Source organism: Salvelinus fontinalis, chromosome 18 (genome assembly GCF_029448725.1).
Source record: "Salvelinus fontinalis isolate EN_2023a chromosome 18, ASM2944872v1, whole genome shotgun sequence".
NCBI lineage: Eukaryota > Metazoa > Chordata > Actinopteri > Salmoniformes > Salmonidae > Salvelinus > Salvelinus fontinalis.
This window is the reverse complement of record NC_074682.1, coordinates 28,661,469-28,678,869: the sequence shown is the minus strand read 5'-3', so window position 1 is coordinate 28,678,869 and position 17,401 is coordinate 28,661,469. Positions and strand designations below refer to the sequence as shown.

General features: G+C 42.2%; 1 protein-coding gene across 4 annotated transcripts; it reads right to left on the bottom strand.

Moving 5' to 3' along the window:
* Positions 1 to 14: 14 nt before the first annotated feature.
* On the bottom strand, positions 15 to 17,152 carry LOC129815901 (retinoblastoma-binding protein 5-like). 4 transcript variants are annotated; one of them, XM_055870098.1, is made up of 14 exons: positions 17,030 to 17,152; positions 15,805 to 15,830; positions 12,764 to 12,936; positions 12,426 to 12,566; positions 11,940 to 12,102; positions 11,644 to 11,753; positions 11,330 to 11,449; positions 10,922 to 11,075; positions 10,649 to 10,720; positions 2,796 to 2,913; positions 2,642 to 2,711; positions 2,278 to 2,525; positions 1,992 to 2,189; positions 15 to 799 (listed from the first exon to the last, which is right to left on the bottom strand). In XM_055870098.1, the coding sequence occupies exons 3-14, from the start codon at positions 12,904 to 12,906 to the stop codon at positions 747 to 749; spliced, it is 1,590 nt and encodes a 529-aa protein (XP_055726073.1). In that variant the 5' UTR covers positions 12,907 to 12,936; positions 15,805 to 15,830; positions 17,030 to 17,152; the 3' UTR covers positions 15 to 746. The 4 variants fall into 4 exon arrangements, with proteins under 4 accessions (XP_055726073.1, XP_055726072.1, XP_055726075.1 ...); XM_055870097.1 differs by lacking the exon at positions 17,030 to 17,152 and adding an exon at positions 16,724 to 16,869; XM_055870100.1 differs by lacking the exon at positions 17,030 to 17,152 and adding an exon at positions 16,724 to 16,868 and having other exon boundaries at positions 2,112 to 2,189.
* Positions 17,153 to 17,401: the final 249 nt, after the last annotated feature.

The following is a 17,401-nucleotide window of genomic DNA, read 5'->3' as shown; positions in this document are numbered from 1 at the left end:
AGAGGTGGCATCACCAATATCAAAATGGTTTAATAATATATATATATATTTTGAAGCAGTTAAAAGCAGACAAGTTGCGACACACTACACTGCAGCTTATTATATCTGTACAGTCATCCTCCAGAAAAAGACAGACCTAGAGAAGAGGTGATCCTTTACTATTGCAGATTGTTGCTTCCCTCTTCTACATTCTAGTCATTTAGCAGACGCTCTTATCCAGAGAGACTTAAAGGACCAATTAGGGTTAAGTGCCTTGCTCAAGGGCACATCAACATATTTTTCACCTAGTCTGCTCGGGGATTCAAACCAGCAACCTTTCGGTTATTGGCCCAAAGCTCTTAACCACTAGGCTACATGCCACCCTTCTCTTGGTCCATTTCTGTTACTAGTACCAAAAACTACAAAAAGAGAAAGTGTGAATCTGCCATGTTGCTGGGGCATAGAGTTACCAGTCAGAACTCTCATCCAAACCTGTGATATCATTAGGTCTCATACAGCAGTCTTTGATAGAAGGGAGATAATCCAAGTAACCATGGCAACACAGAACGAGACAGCCTGTGGGTTTACGAAACCCCACAGTCAACAGCCTGAGTGATAGAAGGCTGTGATGTCATAATGAGTCTTGAGTGATGTCACAAAAATTGTCTTTTGAGTTTAGGAGAGTAAAAAATAAAATGTTAAAAAAAAACTGTTCAGGTGCCTGTCCTTCTCCTTTCAGAACCACGGGGGGCGATGATGATACTGGCTCAGTCCAGACCCACAATATCATGCCGTTTGTAGGACTGTGAAACCAGGCTCCCTGTAGGAACACCACCAACAATATCACATAGAATACATAGAACAGGTCTCACAATGAACATACATACATACTCCTTATCTACTGAGGAGAAACACTCAGGACCTGACCTTGGCTTGAACACTAAATATTGTCTGTCTTACCTTCTTCCCAGGTACAGAAATTATAGTCTATCGATTTCATACTTTTCCCAGAGCAGACAGTATGGTTAACATGAAATAAACACAGAATTCAAAGCAGAGGCATTTCAGGTGTATAATCTCTTACCATAACAATTTTCAATAATGCAATTTGAAAGAATATGCTTTTGGAGGTGCATTGGAAAATAAAACATGATTCAATAGAAGAAATTCCCTCACTGCTTGCTTGCAAAGTTTCACAAATGTATTGTAATAACAAACATTTGTATATTTCTCCTTTTGAATCACTGATGCAATTTCACCCAATTACATTGCATAGGTCCCAAGGGACCATGAGTTGTTTTTTACCAACAAAAAAATGAGAAGAACTTTGAACACAGCCTATGACAGCTCAGTTTTGCTCAACTCTCAGTGTCTTGCATTGTGGTCCAGCAGGATAATTTGACAGTTGTTAAAAAAAGCACAGCAAACATCACAGATCTTAGAGCAGAATTGATTTCACAAATATACAAAACACCCAAACACATCCAACATAGACACAAACCTGGATATACCCATCCACCAACACACACCTACAGACACACAAGCCCAGGGAAGAGCGAGGCTGGTGCTGAGCGGAGCAGGAAGGGCAAGCAGGAAGTAGACAAACCAGCCGCAGGTCAGGTCAGTATAAAGCCATCTAGCTCCAGGTCAGTCGGCTGGCCGGTGGCCATATTGGAAACCAAACCAAACCAACAACCAGAAAGCCAGAATCACAACTAACCCAAACCCTCACAGTGGGGAGAATATCTTGATTTTGTATGGATTAGTCCCACCACCACATTTCAAATCTGTCCCAGAATCAGTTCCTAATCAGCAGAGTTAAGGAGGGTGGGTTGTAGGGTAGGGGGTTGGGGGCCTGGGGATAGTGGGCGGTTTGGGCTCAATTAAAGGGTCCGTGTGTGTTTGTAGGGTGGGCCTAGCCGGGCCGCAGGAGCAGATGGCTGGTGAAGCATTGTAGCTAGCAGGATCAGCATAGCTCCCCATTGTGGCGTCATATCATATCACATCCTTACCTGCAGCAGTAAGGCCCCCCTCCACTCTGCCCTTCATCCCTCCTCCCACTTCCACTCCGTCAGGGTAGACCCTGTCCCCCCTGTAGGGTTTGGGCCTGAAGGGGAAGTCTTTCTCTTTACCTTTGGAGCCTTTCGGCCGCCCTGCCGTCTTCTTCTTGGACTTGCTGTCTCCCTTCACCCCCAGTAAGGGGTGCACCTCTGGGATAGGGGGAGAAAACACAAGTCAAATAGGTATCCAATCAATGGTTAAAAGTTGTTGTGTGTGTGTGTGTGTTCTGACTCTCACCATCACTGGGCACCCCTTGTAGTTCGATGATGGTGGTGGTACGGGCCTTCTTTTTGGGAGGAGCTCCTTCTGAGGATGGCTGGCGTTGCTTCTTGTCCCCGCCCCCTGTGTGGGAAGAACCATCTTCTGCGGGGGTTATCTGGACGGCTGCATCCGGAGGGGGACCAAATGGATTCTCCTCAGGGTCCTCTACCTCTGGAGCGATGGGCAGGTAGAGCAAGGCCTTGAAGTCTTCTAGCTCCTCATCACTAACACAGTATTGTGTTGCAATTACATTTCTATTCAATTGCCTTGCCTATTTAAAGCTATAAAAGTATCACCATCACAACACCTGTCTACCTTCATCATCATCACACACACTCACCTGCTGCAAAAAGCCACAATGGGGTCAACAGAGGTCACATCCACCTCCTCATCCTCCGCAGCATCCGCACCTGGGACACACACACACACACAAATAAGTCCCTGACAAGTAGCAATGTCTCTCCATTTATTCACACGTTTGTGTGTGTGTGTACCTGTCTGTTCAGGTTCACTTTTATCCTCGTCTTCTATATCAAACTCAGACTCTCTCTCCTCGTACTCCACGTTCTCATCCAGCTCCTTAAAGTCTGGGGCGAACGCACTCCAGTTTTCCTGAACACAAATCACAACATGGAATGAATTAACCAACCCATTCCATTAGATCCACAACCATAACATCCATCCTCATCAGTAGACAGTTTTGGTTTATGATTCTGGAATCTTGTGGACTCCTGAATGATTCCTCTTTCAACAGTGCTTCATGAGCGATTGCACGCCAGCATAGCCCCAAAATATTTTTGGTACTCCAGACTGTTCTGGCAATTTTCACATCTTCTTTGGGAGGAAGGATGTTTAAAGGTAGACTCAGCAATATGACGTAGATGCAGAAAGTAAACAGCATAATGGGTCAATTTCCGCAAAAACTATGAGCGTTGAAGCACAGGGCTCAACTGCTCTGCTGTTTTGGTGCACTGGCTACCACACTGTAAACAGTGAGAAGTGAACCCGTGCACATGTGCAGACATTGTGTGTGACTGTGTTACAGCGAAGTCTTCATCTCACTCATCTCAATATCTGCGTGGCTGCTCGAGGTAACGTCATTTCGCTGAGTCTACCTTTAACATGCTTTTTACATTTGTATCACAAACCATTTTCTTTTACAAGACGGAGCAGAATTTGCCATCCATCGAGTTAGACTCAACCATTACTTCCATGGTAATCGACCCAGTGTTCTACTGGCTAACAAGCTTTGCAGTAATGATCAATTAGCGGATATTGCAACCATTGAATAGGACAAAAAATTATATATGTCAATTCCCTTAGCCATAGTAATAACAGGCCATACCTGCTCTGCTCCATTCAGAATCACTAGAAGTAGTAAGCAAGGTGAACCCATCTCACCTCTGCTATTTGTTTCTTCTTCTATGGAGCCTCTGGCCCAGGCAGTTCGGAAATCAAAAGGAATTACACCAATATCTCTCAAGCCATCTCATAACACGCAGACGATATCTTACATTATTTAGATAAAGTATCTCAATCTCACCCAAACACTTTGAAGATTATGAACAAATTCAGCTACATTTCAAAAATAAAATAAATCTAACCAAATCTGCCTTACTCCCCCTCAAGAACGCGACGGACACCATCTCTACATATGGAATCCCAATTGTTTGTCAATTTAAATATTTAGAAATAGATACAGTATATTTCCTTCTTTAGATAAAACCATTGCCAAAAACTTCAACAGAAGGCTAAAATCAATTCAATCAGACCTCAGTAGAATGGACTAACATCTCAGTCGCTCTCACCGGCAGAATTTCTATTGTGAAATGTAATACATTGCCTCAGTTGAATTTTGTGAGTCTCCCCCTTCCGGCTATTGGGATAAAATTCACAGAGCGTATTCAAAATGTATATGAAAAGGTAAGAGATCCCAGACTAAATTAAGACATTTACAGAGAGGGCATTTAGCATTTCACCCCCCAATTTTGAATTGGTTTAGAAATGACTCTTCCTCTCCCTGGCTGAGAACAGAGAAATATGGTGGCTCTAATTGCCCTGGAAGATGTGGTGTTCATTAATCTCTCTCTTAAACAAATGTAAACTACGCTTTAGCCTTATTATTTATTCACACAATTTCTATTTGCTGCAAAATTGAAAATCTATGCAACTGGGATTGAAATGGCACACCCAGACTATGTAACAATAATGCCTTGCCCCAATGGTCCAAATGTGGTATCTATACCCTTGGCGATATCATGGATTGTAATGGTTTGGAGGGGGGCTAGGGGGGGTGGAAGACATGGTTTTCGGGTGGGGAGGGAGGATGCGGGCGGGTGCATGGGGACTGAAGGGGTTGGAGAGCCTTTTTTTCCCCCTTGCATACAAAATATTACAAAACTGTTGATGCTGTTCTTTGTCTTTGTATGCATTTTTCTTATTTCGAGTGGCAGCCCACAGGTACAGGAAAGTATGAAATGCAAATATTAAAACTGAATGTATGAAAATATCTGAATGAATGTGTAACGGCTTTCGTCTGGTGAAGGAGAAGAGGACCAAGGTGCAGCGTGGTAAGTGTTCATTTTAATAAACAAAATAAACTGAAATGACAAAAATAATAAAAAGCGAGAACGAAAACGAAACAGTTCTGTAAGGAATACGCACAAGACAGAAAACAATCACCAACACCCAAAATGGGAAAACAGGCTACCCAAGTATGATTCTCAATCAGAGACAATGATCGACAGCTGCCTCTGATTGAGAACCATACCAGGCCAAACACAGAAATGGAAAACATAGAAAAACAACATAGAATGCCCACCTCAACTCACGCCCTGACCAAACCAAAATAAAGACATAAAAAAGGAACTATGGTCAGAACGTGACAGTACCCCCCCAAAGGTGCGGACTCCGGACGCAAAACCTGAACCTATAGGGGAGGGTCTGGGTGGGCATAGACCCCACTCCACCATAGTCTTGGCCCACTTAGGTGGCGCCTTTGGAGCGGCGACCCTCGCCACCGACCTCGGACTGGGGACCCTTACAGCGGGCCCCGAATAGACGGGAGACTCCGGAAGCGCCGGACAGGAGCTGCCGTGTTTATCCCATGTGTAACTCTGTGTTGTTGTTTTTGTCGCACTACTTTTGCTTTATCTTGGCCAGGTCGCAGTTGTAAATGTGAACTTGTTCTCAACTGGCCTACCTGGTTAACCTCTCTGGTACAAGTGGGACGGTAGCGTCCCACCTCGACAACAGCCAGTGAAATTGCAGGGCGCCAAATTCAAAACAGAAATCCCATAATTAAAATTCCTCAAACATACAAGTATTATACACCATTTTAAAGATAAACTTCTTGTAAATCCAACCACCATGTGCGATTTCAAAAAAAGTTTTACTGGGAAAGCACACCATGCGATTATGTTAGGTCAGCGCCTAGTCACAGAAAACCATACAGCCATTTTCCAGCAAAGGAGAGGGCTCACAAGTCAGAAAATAAATTAATCACTAACCTTTGATGATCTTCATCAGATGGCACTCATAGGACTTCATGTTACACAATACATGTATGTTTTGTTCGATAAAGTTCATATTTATATCCAAAAATCTCAGTTCACATTGGCGCGTTATGTTCAGAAATGCCTTGTCTCAAACAAACATCCGGTGAAAGTGGAGAGAGCCACATCAAAGCGATTATGTTTGGTCAGCGCCTAGCCACAGAAAACCATACAGCCATTTTTCTACCAAGGAGAGGTGTCACAAAAGTCAGAAATTGAGTTAAAATTAATCACTTACCTTTGATGATCTTCATCTGATGGCACTCCCAGGTCTCCATGCCAGACAACGAATGTTAGTTTTGTTCAATAAAGTCCATAATTTATGTCCAAATACCTCCTTTTTGTTTGCGCGTTTAGTCCAGTAATCCAAAATGCACAAGGCGCGAGCACAAAGTCTAGACGAAAAGTCAAAAAAGTTCTATTACAGTTTGTAGAAACATGTCAAACGAAGTATAGAATCAATCTTTAGGATGTTTTTAATCATAACCGGACAATTCCTTTTTTCTTTAGAAATGAAAAGTAACGGAGCTTGTGCTCACGGCCGCGCACGTGACTAACCTAAAGGCTTTAAACCATACCACTTATTCGCTCCCCTTTCATAGTAGAAGCCTGAAACAATGTTCTAAAGACTGTTGACATCTAGTGGAAGCCTTAGGAAGTGCAATCTGACCCCATAGACACAGGATATTGGATAGGCAATCACTTGAAAAACTACAAACCTCTGATTTCGCACTTCCTGGTTGGATTTTTCTCAGGTTTTCACCTGCCATATGAGTTCTGTTATACTCACAGACATCATTCAAACAGTTTTAGAAACTTCAGAGTGTTTTCTATCCAAATCTACTAATAATATGCATATCCTAGCCTCTATGTAGTGATACTGCATATTTTAGAGCACACCATTAGGAGTATAATGACACCAAGGTGATGACTATCATGTACGGTTCACGGATCATTGGGTCTTACAGGGGGCATGTATAGAGGGCTTGCAGGTGACATACGACACCTCTTGGCGGCCATGTTGGAAGACCACCGCATTAATTCTTCTGACAACAGCCGAGTGGCTACCCCAAACTACATGATAACAGTGCCAAAAACGAGTTGATTCATTACTACGGTCATTTTCTGTAGAGTATCTGTCTGCTCTAACCAGGCAGGAAAGACAACGGGGGAAAATATGTTTACAGATCCCCGCAATCATGAGGCACCATTGGTGACACCAAGAGAAGAGCCACGAACAGTCAGAAAAGCGAAGAAACCTTTTTGCCCGTTAAGACCTAAACCCAGACAGATGTCAGTAACGGGTCTGCTACGATCATTTCCTCACTGGTAAATCAAGTCTGAACGATTTCGAGTTTAGTTTAGCTGTTATGCTAGGTGTTTTTAGCAACACTAAGTTAGCCAAAATTAGCTAGGTAGATAGCTTGTAGTCTAGCAATTAGCATGTGTTGCATGAGTTGAAAGTTTTGGGGAAGCAATTTTTCATTTTATTTTTTATTTAACTAGGCAAGTCAGCTAAGAACAAATCCTTATTTACAATGCCAGCCATAAAACTGCGAAACCCGGACGACGCTAGGGTCAATTGTGTGCTGCCCTATGGGACTCCAAATCACGGCCGGTTGCGATTCCACCTGGAATCGAACCAGGGTCTGTAGTGACGCCTCTAGCACTGAGATGCAGTGCCTTACACTCGGTCTTAGGCATGCAGTCCTTTATGACAAAGGACTGCATGCCTCATTGCAATTGCAGACAAATGTAAGCCTACTTTTCCTCATGTTATGACTAGATATGATAGTGCTAATTTAGGCTATTAAGCGTGTAGTGGCATAGGTTTATAGGCTATATCAGAGCCGTTTCCTTCCCAAAGGAAAAATGTGGCCTTTGATAAACATTTCATGCAATTCTACTACACTTTATATGACTGGAGAAATTAGCAGAATCATTTTTTATAGGATGGTAGTCTAGGCCTACTCTACTGACAATAGATCAATAAAAACGACCTTGTCTTGAATGCAACCATGTAATCTAGACCTATAAAAAAGGAGTCCTGGCTAAAAGGATTCAGCTTTTGTCAAAAGTAATTTTTGTTCATTTTAGTTAACCTGTTTCCTAACCTAATTCTCCTAATCTGTTACGAAATGTCAAATATGATGTTCATTTGACAGAAGCTGGATCCTTTCTAGCCATGACCATGAAAAGGGGAGACAAATTGTACAATATGACATCCATATAGCTTGGAGAACATTATTGTCCCAAAAAACTCCAGTGGTTATCGTATATTCATTGTTCAAGCCCGACAATAAATGTAATCTTTATGTGACACTAAACACCTGAATGAATTAAACAGGAAGCAAACTATTAAGAGCCCTGGTGGCTCAGTTGGTAGAGCATGGCGCTTGCAACGCCAGGGTTGTGGGTTCGATTCCCACGGGGGACCAGTACAAAAAAAGGATGAATGTATGTACTTGTAAGTCGCTCTGGATAAGAGCGTCTGCTAAATGACTTAAATGTAAATGTAAATGTATAGGTGACCTGAAGAAGTGATATTCTAACATCAGGTTTGCTTTCATTTGTTGATGTACTACTGTAGGTTCACCAGTTGACCTTTATCAAGACACCATGTCGACTGGATTCCCACCGTGAAGATGAGCAACGCTACAGCACCATCTACTTCTACTACTTAGTCCTTTCCCAGATATTAAAGGAGACATCCCTCAAGTATACGGGATGGTTGCTATACGCTGTGCTTCGGTCAATCTGAAAGATTCTGTTGTGCCATTTGAGTAGGGCACCTTCACCTTGTTGCCATAACAAAAGTTCCCTTTAAAACGTATGAATATAGAAAATGAAATTTGTAATATATAAAAAACGTGTTCATGATATTATAAACATACTGTACTTTAATAATATTGATGTATGGGTGAAACAAAAAGTATTTTGTCATCTCTGCTTTGCCAAGCACCATTGAATAAAATGTATTTCCTGTACCCCAACAATTTTTTTTGGTCTTCCAACATGGCGCTTGGTGCGGCTGGTAGCTGATTTGTGACGCAACTGCAAGCCTCTTAGCACTAGGGATCAGAATTATTTTAATTTCTTTCAAAATACGTACCCAACGTAAACGGAAATTCTCTCTGGCCCAGATCGTAGAATATGCATATAATTTATAGATTAGGATAGAAAACACTCCAAAGTTTCCAAAACTGTCAAAATGTTGTCTGTGAGAAAAATAATATTTATTCTGCAAGCGAAATCGTGAGAAAAAGTAACCCGGAAGTAATATTTATTTTGAAAAAAAAAAACTTTTTTCCTGGCCTGTCTAACCTCCATTTAAAAGGGTATCAACCAGATTCTTTTTCCAATGGCTTCCTCAGGCTGTGACCAGGCTTTAGACATAGTTTCAGGCTTTTATTTTGAAAAATTAGTGAGATGTTTCAAAAGAGGTCAGGTGTCCTCCAAATATTTCCTGCGCACGAGAGAGGGGCTCTTCATTTTCTTTTTCTCTCTTATTGAATAGGTTATGCCCCGGTTGAAATATTATCGATTATGTTTGTTAAAGACAACCTGAGGTTTGATTATAAAAAACATTTGTAATGTTTCTACGACCATTTCGGATACTTTTGGGGATTTGTCGAACGGAACACGGCTTTTGTTTCCGCAAAATATTGCGCAAACCAAATGGCGGTGTTTTGTGATAAAAGTAAATTTATCGAAAGAAAAGAACATTTGTTGTGTAACTGGGAGTCTCGTGAGTGGAACCATCCGAAGATTATCAAAGGTAAGCGATTAATTTGATTGCTTTTCTTACTTTCGTGACCATGCTAGCCAAGCTAATATAAGGCTAAACTGTTATAGCATAGAAACTCGCAAAAGCTTGGATTTCTTTCGCTGTAAAATATATTTTCAAAATCTGACACGATAGGTGGATTAACAACAAGCTAAACTGTGTTTTGGTATATTTCACTTGTGATTGCATGATTATAAATATTTTTTGTAATATCTTTTAATCTGATACGTTTGGAAATGTTCATCTTCCTTTCAGGACCGGAATGAGGCTGTCGTTTTTTTCATCATGACCTAAATGGCTGCTTTTTGTGATAAAAGTAATGTTTATCAAACAAAAAGAACATTTGTTGTGTAACTGGGAGTCTCGTGAGTGGAAACGTTCGAAGATTATCTAAGGTAAGCGATGAATTTTATTGTTTTTCACACTTTCGTGACTATGCTAATTTGGGGTTAGCTGATGTAGCTTTGAAAACTACACTCACAAAAGCTTGGATTTCTTTCGCTGTAAAATATATTTTCAAAATCTGACACCATAGGTGGATTAACAACAAGCTAAGCTGTGTTTTGGTATATTTCACTTGTGATTGCATGATTATAAATATTTTTAGTAATATTATTTGACTGTGGCGCTATGCTATTCAGCGTTGCTGATGACAATTATCCCGGTACCGGGATGGGTGGTTCAGAAAGGTTAAAGATCTAAAAAGTTCCTAAATTTGCCATTTTCATCATGATTTTGTCAAAAATGGTTTGTGTTACAAATGTAAAAAGCATATCAAACATCCTTTCTCCCAATGAAGTTTCTATGTGAAAATAGCCAGAACAATGTGACATACCAAAAATATTTTTGGGCTATGCTGGCATGGAACCACCCTTCATCATTGCCTTACAAAGGCAGTGGAATCACTCAATCTCAAGACCTAGCCATTAGCAAAAAGACCAGTCCAGCACCCAGACCAGATCCAGGGTATAGAACTCAGGTCAAACCTGTGTTATCTGTCACTCACCACTTGGTTCTGAGCCCAGATGGACACCACTCCGCTGGAAATGGAGGCGATGATTGGCCGCACAGGGTGCCACTGAAGAGAGGTCAGGGTTCATAGGTCAGCACAGAGTCAGGTCAAAGTTCATCAGCACAATGAGTTACTATTCATTCTGTTAGTCTAAAGACAATTCCAAAAATGATTTCCCCCCCTGAAACAAGGCAAAAAAGAGAGAATATCTCCAGAGAAAAACCAAGGGGGTGAGGGTGAGAAAGAAAGGGGTTTGGGGTTCCTTACAGCCACATCCAGCAGTAGTTCTCCTCTGGTTCCATGGAGGATCTTCACCAGGTTACCGATGCTTTTCTCCCAGATGTACAGAGCATGCTGCCGGGCTGAACCAGCCACGATGTACTCCCCATCCCCAGAGAAACAACATCGCTTCCACGGTGTTCTTCAGAGAGATGGGAGGAGAGGGGAGGGAGAGAGGGAAAGAGAAGAGGAGAGATGTATCAAAGTGTGCATGTGTGTGGTTTGTATGCGCCATGAAGGTGTGTGTGTGTGTGTGTGGTGTTCATATTTGTCCTGTTTTCTATTATACGCATGCGTGAAATGTGTTTTTTGGCATATCCCAACTCCCCCTGAGACACCCTCTGAGACTGGGGTCACACCCAGGGTCAGCCATTATCAGCGGCGGTGTGTGTGTACCTGTTGACCAGGTCCTGTAGTTTCTGCATGGGCTCTGGCTCCCCATCTCTCCCACAGGTGAGAATCTCCCTCCCGTCATACACCCTGATGATTCTGTCTGCTGTGTTGATGAGGAAACAACTGGAGGAAGGAGAAGAAGAGAGAAGAGAGAATGGATCATGATCGGTCTATTGATGAAACTTCTAAATATTCTCCATTAACGGCCCACAACTGCCTTCTAAACACCAGAATTAATTCCCACACAATCATTAGAGTCCTACCGCCTTTTCAGCCTTCCCAAAACACACAAATTAGGTCACTGTCAGTCCTCTCACCTGCCCTTTCGTGCAAACTCTATGGACTTGATGGCTGTAGTGTTGCTGGTCCCTGTCGTAACCCGAAACGATGCCACCAGATCCTGTGTGTTAGTGTTCAGCACCAAAATCTGCAAGGTTATATCAATGAAAACAATCAGCACACACTCCAACACACACATACACAAGCTATATATTGTTTATAAAGTGCTAAATAGAAAAATAATGACAACATGAGTATGTATGATTCACAAATAAATAAACAAGGTTTCAAATCTAAACTGTGCCCATTGCCCCAGCCCCTGGTGACCTCTGACCTTTCCCTTGGCGTTGCCGGTGTAGATGTACTCCCCCCGCCGGTCGAAGGCCGCCACCACGTTCAGGTCAGAGTCGTCATCCACGGGCAGAACCACATGTTTAGAGTCTGACAGCGTCAGCAGTACCGGGGCAGACTTCATAGGACACACCAGGACCTTGTCCCTGAAACACAACGGGAGGGGACAGGTTGCGGAATCAAGGGGTGCTTTCCATAGTATTCCATACAGATACTCAAAGGTCTGTTGAGTGGTACTGTAGTTTGATGGGTTGAGGTTAGGAGTGACAATCAGTTAGGAAGCATAAGAGGGTGAGGTGTAGGCTGAGCTAAGGTGGAGGTATATACTGAGCTGGGGTATAGATATATACTCCCAGGTGGGTGGGGACGGTACTACTAACTGTCGTTTGATGGATGAGGTTAGGAATTAGTTAGAAAGGATAAGACTGGGCTGAGGTATAGGACGAGGTAGATATAGATATATACTCACAAGTCTCTGGGGTGGTACTGCAATTTTAGGATGGGCGAGGGGAAGCGGAACCTTTGGTCACAGTCTCCAGTCAGGACGTCCCACAGGGACACTATGTTATCTGTCGACGCACTCACCAGCTTGTGCCCATCTCGACTCCAACTGCAGACACACAGGGAAACGTTAAAGAAGATTAAGATTCAGAACCACAGTCAATACACCCCTTGACAAGGGCTCTGGAACGAAATGATGGTTTATGACAAAATACAAGAAGAACATATATAAATATGGTTTGCGGATTCTGAACGGTGTGCTTGCCGGTGTTTTTACTTTCTTGTGGCCATAGTTTGTTTTCTCACCATAGTGAGCAGACTGGATGGATGTGAGCACTGATAATCTTGGCGATGCCCCTTGTCAGGAAGTCCCAAATGACGATGCGTCCGTCGTTGCACCCCACCGCCAGAAGCGTGCCCCAGCGGTTAAAAGTGCACGTGAGAGCCATACTGATACAGTCCAGAGTGCCATCTGCCTCCTGCCAATGAGACAGCAACCATGTCAAGACACTCACAAACACACATACAGATTGGTATATCGATATTTTACTTAGCCAAATTGTGCTCGAACCTCCTGTGCATAGCTAAAGCTTGTGGTCGAGCAGACAGTCCATTGACAATACGGTAAAAAAATTTTTTTACCAACCTTCAAGGAATAATCCACTCCCAAAAATAAAAATCATGAAACTCCTGTCAATTTGGTGAAAGCCTATGTTCAATAAAAATTGTCCCCATTATTTTAAGTGGTCCATCTGTGAAATTAGAAAATCGTGTAGGAATGTGTCATAGCTAGCTAAAGTTACATGGTTCTCGTCAATGGAGATAGTGCAATTATTCCCTATCACATTTCATAACACTTTTAAAACAATTACCTGAACTCCAGATCGCCAAATCAGCCAATAACTGGTATGGGCAAACTTGTCTATATCACATCCATCTATTTATATCGTCATGACAATGTATATATTTCACTGAGATGTGGTCAACAGTGTACCAAATTATTCAACTCAGTTTCTCCTTCAAGTACCATCTCGCAACGAGCCCTGTGTCTGTCTGTCTGTCGGAATTGTGGGAAAGGGCCGTTGTTGCCACAGCAAAGTACTCTTGCACTGACTCTGGGTAGAGAACTGCAAGTTGAACTCGGTGAGATAAACTCCTGAATTGATAGTGCAGTTTGTTACCGCGACTTTACAGCTAGCTAGTTACTTCACATGCTGAAATTGACTTTGCTATTATTGTGTAGCTACCTCATAGGAATTAGTGGTTTGGGGTGGATTATACCTTTAACTTCAAATCAAATTGTATTAGTCACATGCACCGAATACAACAGGTGTAGGTAGACCTTACAGTGAAATGCTTACTTTCGAGCCCCGAACCAACAGTGCAGTTTCAAAAAATATGGATAAGAGAAAATAACAAGTAATTAAAGAGCAGCAGTAAAAAATAACAATATAGACAGGGGGGCACCGGTTAGTTGAGGTAGTATGTACATATAGGTAGAGCTAATTAAAGTGACTACGCATAGATGACAACAGAGAGTGGGGAGGAGGGACAATGCAAATAGTCTGGGTAGCCATTTGACTAGATGTTCAGGAGTCTTACGGCTTAGGGATAGAAGCTGTTTAGAAGCCTCTTGGACCTAGACTTGGCACTCCGGTACCGCTTGCCGTGCGGTAGCAGAGAAAACAGTCTATGACTAGGGTGGCTGGAACCTTTGACAATTTTTAGGGCCTTCTTCTGACACCGCCTGGTATAGACGTCCTGGATGGCAGGAAGCTTGCCCCCAGTGATGTACTGGGCCGTTCGCACTACCCTCTGTAGTGACATGCCGACCAGACCGGACACGTCGCGTGCGTGATCGTCGCAAAATAAATGTAGAAATCCATGTTATTCAATTACTGCACCCACACTGCTCGTGCGCACCAACGAGTGTCTGCGTTGCCAAGGGCTAAAATAGAACTCCTTTCTATTTTCAGATCGTGCTGAAAGTCCTGTCTCTCCCATCTCCTCATTGGTTTATAGAGGCAGATACCCACGTGCCATCTCCTCATTGGTTATACCCACGTGGGTGATTGAAAGACGAAATGTTTTGCCGGTTGTCGTGGTAAAAGTGTAGATGCCAATCACCATAAGTTCAAAGATGAAAAAGCCTGGAAGGAGGAGAGATGACTAGAAACGATTCGGTTGACCGTTTTATATGTGGATTAATTGTTGGAGTAGAAGATAAAATAACAACTCAATGTTTATATCCCAGGACAAATTAGCTAGCAACAGCAAGCTTGCTAAATAGGACAAATTAGCTAGCAAGTGCAAGCTAACTACCTAAATTACCATACATGGTTAATGCTTTTCGACCTGTCCCCAAATTAATGTAATTGGTTCAGAGTTTGTTTTTATATTTTTAACCTGCGTGTCGTGATCGCGTTTGGTGTAGAGGGACAAAATACATTTATGCACGATAGCGCACGCGCGCTGCCGGTTTAGAGTTCCGTGTTACGGTCGGTCGGAGGCCGAGCAGTTGCCATAGCAGGCAGTGATGCAACCGTCAGGATGCTCTCGATGGTGCAGTTGTAGAACCTTCTGAGCATCTGAGGACCCATGCCAACTCTTTTCAGTCTGAGGGGGAATAGATTTCGTTGTGCACGCTTCACGACTGTCATGCCGTGCTTGGACCATGTTAGTTTGTTGGTGATGTGGACACCAAGGAACTTTAAGCTCTCAACCTGCTCCACTGCAGAATAGTACTTTCTTCATTCCTGATTTGGAAAATTTAGGAAAACAAATGTTTCTAGTTGCAGGTGGAACTCCGAAGAGGAAATATTCAGAAAGACATTTGTACCAAGTGAGAAATGCCTCTAGCATGTGTGTAGATCTATGTGTGACAAGCTGCTATCATCATGATGTGGCCATGGCGCCTAGAAATAACTAATTCCAGCAAAGATGTTGGGAAATGTAAGATGTCTGGCAGCTACAATGGTAAGAGAACTAACCCAGTGCAAAAAGTGGATGTAAAATCTTTCAGAATATTTTTTGTTATCGGGGTTCTACCGGCAAATATTTAAAAAATTGTCTAAAACACCAGTGCCTTCCAAATCGAGAATAAGTTAGTATCAATAAGTAAAATTTGGTTGACAATTTTTTGGTCATATTATCAAAGGACCGTCTTTTATGCCTCCTAAGGTTTGAGCACTGCTTGGCTATGTTCTACTCTGATGACTAGAATGAGCATACACGCATAACCATTCACTGTGAGGGAGAAGGCATAAACATTCACTGTGAGGAAGGGGGCATGTGAGGGAGAGATGTGTTGACAAGTTACAGGTAACATTAGAACAAGAATGGCCTACCTCTGGATAGTTCTGCCCGAACGACTCTGGAGTAGAAAACAAAGAATATGGTTAGCCCATTCATGTACTGTAATGCATAGGTTTGCCCATTCAGACGGTAACGCTAGTGTATTACGCCACGATCATACCAGAAGTACTTTATTTCCAATGGATTGCGTTTGCCTTGCAGCATTGCGTTGTCTGGTGCATAACTTGGATTTATCGAAAGTATGTATCAAACTGTATGTGTAGACGGCTTGGCAGAAATGGCAGTAGAAGGTGAATGTTTAACCTTTGGTACACATATCCAGATGATGCCGAGTACCATTGTGTACAGTGACACTGTTGGTGTGATCGAGGCATTATCTCTATTTAGGAACATATCCGCCATGTGAGGGAAATCACCCAAACGCTCTGTCTAAACTGTAATATCTCGCTTATGGAAACATTTAAACGTTCCTTTTATGTCAGTGATCATTTTTCAAACGCAAAAGATACACAGCAGTGTGCAAATGCGTACAGTAAGTGTATATTTTGAATTGGAAAGATTGTAGCTCATATTAGTTAAGTTCCAAAGGTTTCTAAAACCGTATCGCAAGCCGTTATGCTAAAACAGATTCAAGATCACTGACTGAAATAGGCCATCACAATCCGCAGGCTGTAGAGAAATAGACTATCAAGCTACTGTTCATCCTTCTAACTGCAGTGACAGTTCCTCACATACGCAGATCGTTCATTCATTGCCTCAATGTACGATTAACACTAGGGACATTTAGTTTAACTATTCACTACTTCTTATTGTTTCTTGAGGGCTAGTAGCGAACAAGCTAGCGTCCGTTACTTACTAACGTTAGCTAGTATTGCTGTCTGATTACGGTATCCTCGTTTACGTGCGCTTTTGCGCCCAATCAATTACTGAAGAATGTTAAATGATCATTACCGAGCAACTCTAAATTCATTGCTGAACAATTTTGATACCACAAATATCAAAATAAACAGTCAAGTTGATGTATTCAAAACACTGCTTTCTAGCTCTACTGTTAACAAGACCGCGACTGGTGCCTACCTAACGAAGGACCCCAAACAAAGCGATGCTGAAACTGCCTAAACAAAAATCAATAAGGAATGGATTCATTTGTCGATACTGGGGTGTTTTCGTTTAATTATTGTTACTTAGATTTGTGTACGCATGATTTAATCTACTCATTCAAAATTTGAATAAATTAACGTTATACCCAACACTCACCATCAAGACCGACACAGTGGCGCTTGTGCCCATGTTTTTAACAAGCCATCAAGCTACTTTGAGCCTTAATTGCTTCCAGTGGACTCAAAAATTTTACCACCAGTGATCATCCGGGTCTCTCCCAAAGTAACCAATCACATGTTACACATAAAAACAGGGCGGGGTTTCAGATTATCGAAATATAGGTATTACATGTCAAATAAAAATGCTCAACACATAATGAAAACTTCACCAAAAAAATCATATGTAGTGCACCAAAAGCCTCTAAATATTGCACAAAGTGTTCCGGAGCCATGCCACAGAAACGTGAGTTCATGCCCACTGCGTAACTTGGAAATCCACCAATTGGATACGTCTTTTTTCAAGGTGGTT